General features: G+C 38.9%; 1 protein-coding gene across 2 annotated transcripts; it reads left to right on the top strand.

The window, feature by feature from the left end:
- Positions 1-2,765: 2,765 nt before the first annotated feature.
- Positions 2,766-8,133, top strand: slitrk4 (SLIT and NTRK-like family, member 4). Of its 2 annotated transcripts, XM_087281383.1 has the most exons (3): positions 2,766-3,513; positions 4,010-6,349; positions 6,883-8,133. In XM_087281383.1, the coding sequence occupies exons 2-3, from the start codon at positions 4,049-4,051 to the stop codon at positions 6,889-6,891; spliced, it is 2,310 nt and encodes a 769-aa protein (XP_087137509.1). In that variant the 5' UTR covers positions 2,766-3,513; positions 4,010-4,048; the 3' UTR covers positions 6,892-8,133. The 2 variants fall into 2 exon arrangements, with proteins under 2 accessions (XP_087137509.1, XP_087137508.1); XM_087281382.1 differs by lacking the exon at positions 6,883-8,133 and having other exon boundaries at positions 4,010-6,686.
- Positions 8,134-8,358: the final 225 nt, after the last annotated feature.

Below are 8,358 nucleotides of genomic sequence, written 5' to 3'. Positions count from 1 at the left end.
AGCATGTCTTCTTCATAAAATAATAATAATAATAATAATAATAATAATAATAATAATAACAATAATAATAATACTAATTAAATTAAAACAAATTAGCCATTTTGCCAGGGTGTAAAATGTGGTATATAATTTAAACTACACTTTGAAGAATTCCTTTGTCAAATACAAAAAAATACCTGCTGTGATGACACTGCAACTATGAAGAGAAAGAAAAGAAAAAAAAAACAGATATGCTAGAACATTCATGTGTGTGTGTGTATATATATATATATATATATATATATATATATATATATATATATATATATATATATATATATATATATATATATATATGAACCCTTCATACATACAGAGCTAATGTATTAATTAAATAGTGTTTCCTGAATTAACAAAGGAACGCTTTAATGTTTTAAACCATATGTTGGTTCCTATACTTGTAAAATAAATAAATAGATAAAGAAATAAAAAACACGTCTTTAAATGTGGATTATATTAAATACATTTCCTCAAACCCAAAGTTACAAAACCGTGTACAAAACAAACAGTGTTGTCACCACAACTATTGGTATTATTTCTTTATCACACTTTTTTCTTCTTTTTCTAGTTGCTAGTTAAAAATAGGCAGTTATTTAGCATATCAAAGACTGAAACTTGAGAGAGGCAGACACAAAAACCAGAACAACCCTGTATTCACAGAGCAAAGGCTGTCACTTCACACTAAACACCCAGACTGAAAGTGTTTACCCCATATCTTGGTATACACAGACATTTGAAAAAAAAAAAAAAAAATGAACAACTGCTATACTGCTGCCCACCTTATAAGTGAACGAAGCCCCTCGGGGCTCTTTGTTGTTGTACTTGTTGTTGAAGAGGGAATTTCTTGTTATTTCCATCTCTCTAAGCAATAAGCTTTAATAATTTTCTAGGAGGTGTGGACAACCCTTATATATTTCAGATTTTCATATAATATAATATAATATAATTTCTTTCATTCTTTTATTTTTTATTTATTTATTTTTTTTAATTAGACCAATTGAATCTTAGTAGCATGACTGACTCTAGTCATCACAATGTATCAAAAAAGGGGTTATAAATTAATGCATAATAATAATATTAATAATATTAACAATAATAATAAGAAGAGGAATAATGATAATAACAATAATAATAAAAAACAGATTATCAGGTCAAAACATGTTAAAGACTCATTTTAATGAACACAATTCGTTTTTAATTATTTATTGTAGGCTATTATTATTTATTTTTTAAAGTATTAAATTGTTCATAAGCTCATGCAAACATTGAAACAACACAAACCAACTGCAAAATAGCAATCTATTGATGTAAATGATAATTATAACACAGGAAATAATTTAAACTATACCTGATATTTATCAAATAAAAATAAATAAAAGAAAAACTCTTGTCCTGAGAACACAGCTACATTTTTTGTTAGTTTCCGTTTGTTCTAAACTGTAGACACACACACACACACACACACGCACGCACGCACGCACGCACACACGCACACACACACACACACACACACACACACACACATTATCATTCATGTAATTGGATCAGAAATCAGTCTTGTAAACGGACAATGTGCCATTCACGCTGTTTACCAATAATTCCGATCCAGCAGATCATCTACTAGGATGCAATCCATTTTATGAGCAGAATCTCGCTTATTTCTGCCAGATGAGGGCGCCGTGTTTGATCATATTCCTTCTTGGTTCCACATTAACCCACTGCAGAAACATGCAAGACGTGTCAGACAGGGATGCTCCATCCATGCCCCTAACTCAGCTATTATTTCTTTTCTTAATTATCCGTATTACTAGTTTAATAACAAATGTTTACAATTCAGGAGCTTGCATGACGTATTATCAATTAAACACATGCATGACCTCAAATCAAGTTAGTGGAAGACACAAGAAGTCGATAAAACCATGCACCTGTTGTCTATCAGGAATGAATCACAATCCCTGGCGAACTGTCAAACTATTAAGATTTATTGCTGTTCTTGCAACAGCTCAAACTACTAGGGTGACTTTGTCGCAGTTTCTGGATGCGGTGCCGTGGAGCCATGTCATTTTACAATTGTAATAAAATAAGGAAAAAATAAAGAAACCCACGCGTTAAATCCTCTCGCGCTGCTGCCAGGCAACCGGGCGCGTACAAGCTGGCCTTGATCCAACTAAAGATTACGCGTCACCATTTCCAGAGATCCCTCAACCAAAGACACGACAGGGAGAGAGAAAAAAAGAGCTTTATAATGTTCACTGTTAAGTGACATCTCAAGTTGAATTTTCTTCCTTAATATTCTCTCCCTTTTAACGCGATTGATTCTTTTTCGCATGCAAGCACGCTCACACCTGTGACAGAAATGCTGTAAAATGAAGAATAAAGACATAAAATAAAATAACAGGAGATTAATCCTCACGCGCTGCTATCAGGAAATCTGTTTTGCTCGCACAAACTGGCCAGGATCCAAATAAAGATTACGCGCCAACATTTTCTGAGTTCCCGCAATGAAAGACACTAGCAGAACGCTTTATAATGTTTGCTATCGAATGTTTAAGAGGTGACTGAAGTTGAATTTTGTTTCTTAATATTTTCGCCCTGTTAACCCCCCTCCCCTCGCGCGCTCTCCTCGCTTTCTCCCGCTGCCTTTCCATTGCTCTCTCTCTCTCTCCTCCTCTCTCACCCCCTCTCTCCCTCTCTCTGCATCTCTGCATTTTCTCTCCTCCCGCTTCACAGTGTGGGAAGCTCAATGCAGCAACAAAACCAACATACTTAGAAGAAGAAGAGATGGAATAGTTGGTTTATAAGACTGGTCTCATTATCCGGACGAGGACTGCACCAACAACACTTATTTTAATGATGAGGCGTAGAGTGGCATCTCTTTTTCGAGCGTATTTTACACAGCTGAATTATTAATTTCCTCGTCGGACTGACATCAGAGCACGTAGTTTCTTTTTTCCTCTTATCTCGCAACTTGCATAATCCCAAGAAGAGGCAGGAATTCAACTGGAGTCGGTTTCCGATTTTCGGCAATCGGGTTGAGCCGCGACGCGCGATGGATTGTTGCGATTAATTTATTAAGATCTGTATCAGTTTTTTATTTATTTATTTTTTCTCCCCTCTTCCGAACTGTTGAGCGAACTGTCCGTTCAAATAGCCTCCAAACTGATGTTCAGTTCATTCAACGGAAGAATGTTGGACTTGTTTTGCATCCAAATTTGCCACTTGCCGTTTCTCCATTTCCACTTCGGGTTTGAAACGATTTCATTCTTCAGCGCAAATACGCAGCGCAGTGTTTGAGATGCCTCAAAAGAGCTCAATAACCTTGGGATTTTATGACACATTATATGTTTTGTACAAGTGGAGCTTGACGAGAGAGGCTGAGACTGAAATTTGAACCTGACTGAATGGGAATAGTCCCTCTCTTGGCGTTCCCAATGTCCGGTGTAATCTGAAAAGGAGGATAAATGAACATTGCCGGTGAGTGTTCAATTATTATTATTTTTATTTATTAAAATGTTTGTTGGCAAAGCTTAAGAATTCATCATCATTATCTAGATTCACCCTATTAAAAATAATGGTTTCATGAGGAGGATAATGCTGTCTTCTGTATGCGATGGCCAGAGACTTTTTTTCCCTCATCGATTCACTGAAGCACACACACATACACGCGCAAAAAAAGAAAAAAAAAAGAAAAAACGCTGATGCATACATTCATTGCGGTGTTATCACACTACGGCAGTCTATTAAAATTGCATTTTAAACAATTGTTGTGCTTGAACATACAAAATAATTTATTTTCATGGTTGGCTCCCTTTTTTTTTAATCCAAAATGCACATAACAGGTTTTCCAACTTCTTTGTATGTGCAGAGGGCTTTCTAAACACCCCTGCTGTAAGATTGTGGCATTAGCTCTGTGAATCAATGGGAAATAGGCATGTGTTTTGATTGTTTGTTTGTTTTTCCCCCCTCTAAGGTTTCTAAATGGTTTACTGGGGGATTTGTAAAAGGCAAAATGCTGCTGCTTGTTCTGTTGGCCTTTTCCATATCGGGTTCATTTTGTGACTTGGATTCGGACCTCAGAGCTGAGACCTGCAGCGCTTGCTCCTGCATGTCCATCGAGAACGTCCTCTATGTGAACTGTGAGAAAATAACTGTGTACAGACCTACACAGCTGCATCCGCCAGCATCCAGCCTCTACCATTTGAATTTCCAGAACAACCTTTTGTACATCCTTTACCCCAACTCTTTTGTGAATTTCACACACGCAGTCTCACTCCAGCTGGGGAACAACAAACTCCAGAACATTGAGGGAGGGGCCTTTGTGGGGCTCAGTGCTTTGAAACAGTTGCACTTAAATAACAATGAGTTAAAAGAGCTACGTGCTGACACTTTCCGAGGGATTGAAAACTTGGAATACCTCCAGGCTGACTACAATTTAATCAAGTTTATTGAGAAAGGAGCCTTCAACAAATTACATAAACTGAAGGTTCTCATTTTAAATGACAATCTAATTCAAAGCCTACCTGAGAACATTTTCCGATTCGCCTCCCTTACTCACTTGGACATAAGAGGGAATAGGATACAGAAGCTTCCTTATCTTGGGGTTCTGGAGCACATTGGGCGCATAGTGGAATTGCAGTTGGATGACAACCCGTGGAATTGCACTTGTGATTTGTTACCTTTGAAAGCTTGGTTGGAAAATATGCCCTATAACATTTTCATTGGGGAGGCCATCTGTGAGACCCCCAGTGACTTGTATGGCCGACTCTTGAAGGAGACTAACAAGCAGGAGCTGTGCCCCATGGGTACAGGCAGTGACTTTGATGTACGGATGCCCCCCTCCCAGCCAGAGGGTGGGCTAACTATGTCTAACGTGGCACCTTCAACCATAGCACCTTTAGTGACCAAAGCACCCAAAACCACCAATCCCTCCAAAATATATGGCAACGGTATTGTCGCTGGCAACCCAGCTGGTAAAAATGGCCAAATTGTGTCCTATCAAACACGAATCCCTCCCCTTTCTTGTCCCCAGCCCTGCACGTGCAAAGCTCACCCCTCTGATTTTGGCATTAGTGTCAGCTGTCAAGAGAGAAACATCCAGAGCCTGGCAGATCTTATACCTAAACCACCAAATGCCAAGAAATTGCATCTTAGTGGCAATTACATCCGAGATATCAGTCCCACGGACTTCCAAGGGTTTGAGGGTTTAGATTTATTGCATTTGGGCAGCAATCAAATATCCACAGTCCAAAAAGGTGTCTTTGCAAATCTCACCAATCTCCGTAGGCTGTACCTAAATGGAAATCAGCTCGAGCAGCTGCACCCTGAAATGTTTCTTGGGCTTAGTAACCTCCAATATCTCTATTTGGAGTACAATGCCATAAAGGAGGTGTTAGCAGGGACATTTGACTCTATGCCAAATTTGCAGCTCTTGTACCTGAATAACAATGTGCTCAGAAGCTTGCCTGCGTACATCTTTGCTGGGGTTTCTCTTGCCAGATTGAATCTAAAGAACAACCACTTCATGACTCTGCCTGTGAGTGGCGTCCTAGACCAGCTCAAATCTCTCACTCAGATAGACTTGGATGGCAACCCTTGGGAATGCTCCTGTGATTTAGTGGCTTTGAAACTGTGGCTCGAAAAACTGAATGAAGGGGTCGCAGCCAAAGGGGTCAAGTGTGCGTCTCCAGTGCAGTTCTCCAACATTGAGCTGAGAGAGCTGAAAAATGAGATCATGTGCCCGAAGCTCATAGCCAGGCCTCCTTTCATCCTGACTAGTGCCACCCCTGTTCTCACATCATTGTCACCTGCAGGAGTTGGCAAGGCACCCCCCAGTGGCCCTGTACCCCTGTCTATTATGATCCTGAGCATACTGGTTGTACTGATCCTCACTGTCTTTGTGGCCTTCTGCCTGCTGGTCTTTGTGCTGAGACGGAACAAAAAGCCAGCAGGGAGACAGGAGGGTCTCGGCAACCAGGAGTGCGGCTCGATGCCTCTCCAGATCAGGAGGCACAATCACAAATCAAACAAGGACGACCTGGGTGGAGAGACCTTCATCCCACAGACCATCGAGCACATGAGTAAAGCTCATACGTGTGGAATTAGAGACTCTGATTCAGGCTACAAATTTATAGACTCAGAGAGACAGAAAATGATGTTACGCAACAGTGCAGACCAAGACAAGGACTCTCTATCCCTGGACCCCAGGAAGAGATTAAGCACCATCGACGAGCTGGACGAGTTCTTACCGGGACGAGACACCATGTTTCTTCACAACTTCATGGAGAGCAAAAAGGATTTCAGCAGTATAGGGGTGAGTGGCTTTGAGATCCGTTACCCCGAGAAACCACATGACAAAAAAATGAAAAAGTCATTAATAGGGGGCAACCACAGTAAGATAGTGATTGAACAGCGTAAAAGTGATTATTATGAACTAAAGGCAAAAATGGGGACCCCAGACTACCTTCAAGTACTAGAGGAACAGACAGCCCTCAGTAAATTCTAGAACAGCATCTGCATCTGTCCCGTAATGACAAAAGTGCCTTAAGACAAATCTTAATGACCAATGGAATACCGGACACATTTCATTTACTCAAAGTGTAACTCCCTTAGAATTGGTGGCTGTGTTAAAAAATAAAAATCACATACCATGTTTATGTTGTAATGCCATTAAGAATTAAGAATCACATCAGTCAGTATCTTTACAAAATAGTCATAGTTTGCTGCTACTGATATGGGTTCCGTCAAATTCTGCTGAACTTTGTTTTTTTTTACCAAATGATTGGGTCATGAAACGGTGTTGAGTGTACTTCATATTGACCCTTCTTCATTGTGTTTGGTTGGAAGTATTTTTAGGCATCTTGGGATGACAAAATCAAATGGAGTGGAAGAATTGGAAGTTGGCACATGCTTGAAAGTGGTGGAATACTGCAGACTCCCCTCTCTTGGATTATATTTTGCCACTTTTGGGGGACTTGAAACTCTTGGATTTGATTAAATCTGAAGGTACTGGCAGCCAACATCCGTACACTTTGGATTATTCCAATTACTTGTAAAGAGCCATTTGATATTGTTCTACTGAAATGTGATTCTTCTTGAAGTGTTTGGTTATGGCACATGACAGGACATTCATGAACTCAAGAGAAACTAAACAGCTGCTTGCCATGTAAGCGTATCTGGATTTATTTTGTAAGTCAACATTATTTGTATTTGTGGGGCAGTTGTGTAAATTACAACAGTCGACAATTAAATTCAACAGTCTCATCTGAAGAAAATAGTGGAAATATGAAAAATCGATAAAAAAGATGACCACTGTCACCAGTCAATTCGTAGTTTAACTTCATATTTAATTTATTTTTCTATGCAGAATTATTTAAAGACTATTGGTACTATTTAACAATTTCAAGGGACATTTTGAATGCTATAAGTGATGCAGGCTCTTAGCCGGAGCTCTAAAATTCTGTTCTGACCTGAGTTACATTCTGAATTCTGCTGGTGGCGGATAGATGGCGGTGATGATGTCATTTTCACTGTCACGTTGCACGAGGTGAGGCCTCCTAGCGTATCACGTCTAACAGTTTGCTTATTCTTATATCCCAGAGCAACTTGTAAAACGTTTTTTATTAACAATATGCAACCAAATAAGTGTGCATTAACGTGATATGATTCTGGATAGAGCGAGCGGCATTGTGGAAATGATTCATTTGATGTAATTTATTGGCTTTGTGGAGAGGATTGTGTTTTATCGACATGACTGTGAGACCCAACTCACCTTATAAAAAGGCAGATTTGGTCAGAATCATATCACTTTTCATGTGCAATATTATTACGCTCAATCATGTTAGCTTAAAATCTTATTTTGTTTGTCAGTTCAGATTAATATTGCAGAGAGAAAGCTTGATTTTTTTAAAGGGGAAAGGCTTATGTTTCATTCAGTCTTTATTTGAAGAATTAAGTTAACGATTGTTTATTAGAATGTACCATGAGAGATAAAAATAAATACAATTTTATATCAGTCATGAGAAATCTGTATATTGGTTATTAATTTCATTGTGCAATCCTGTTGAGGTCAAGGTATTAAAATCCAATCTAATTTGCTCTGTCTTTTCTTTCTTTCTGCTTTTCTTTGTTTTCTGTTGACAGAAGTGTTATCATGTTTTCTTGATCGTTAAAGTTGCTTCTCAAATAAAAGGCCCTGAATGCTCTTGCAGACAATTTGGAAAATGAAGTGTCTTGTAGATTTTTAATCTACTAACGGAGTTAACCACTCTCTCTTGCTCTCTGCCATAAGGTTCGGGTTTCCAAAGGCCGTAGCTTCTCTGG

Source organism: Danio rerio, chromosome 14 (genome assembly GCF_052040795.2).
Source record: "Danio rerio strain M-AB ecotype USA chromosome 14, GRCz13ab, whole genome shotgun sequence".
NCBI lineage: Eukaryota > Metazoa > Chordata > Actinopteri > Cypriniformes > Danionidae > Danio > Danio rerio.
Note: the sequence above shows the minus strand (reverse complement) of the source record. Positions and strands in the feature narration are given on the sequence as shown.

Coding starts and splice junctions, on each gene's coding strand:
- slitrk4 (XM_087281382.1), top strand. CDS start 4,049: ATGCTGCTGCTTGTTCTGTTGGCCTTTTCCATATCGGGTTCATTTTGT.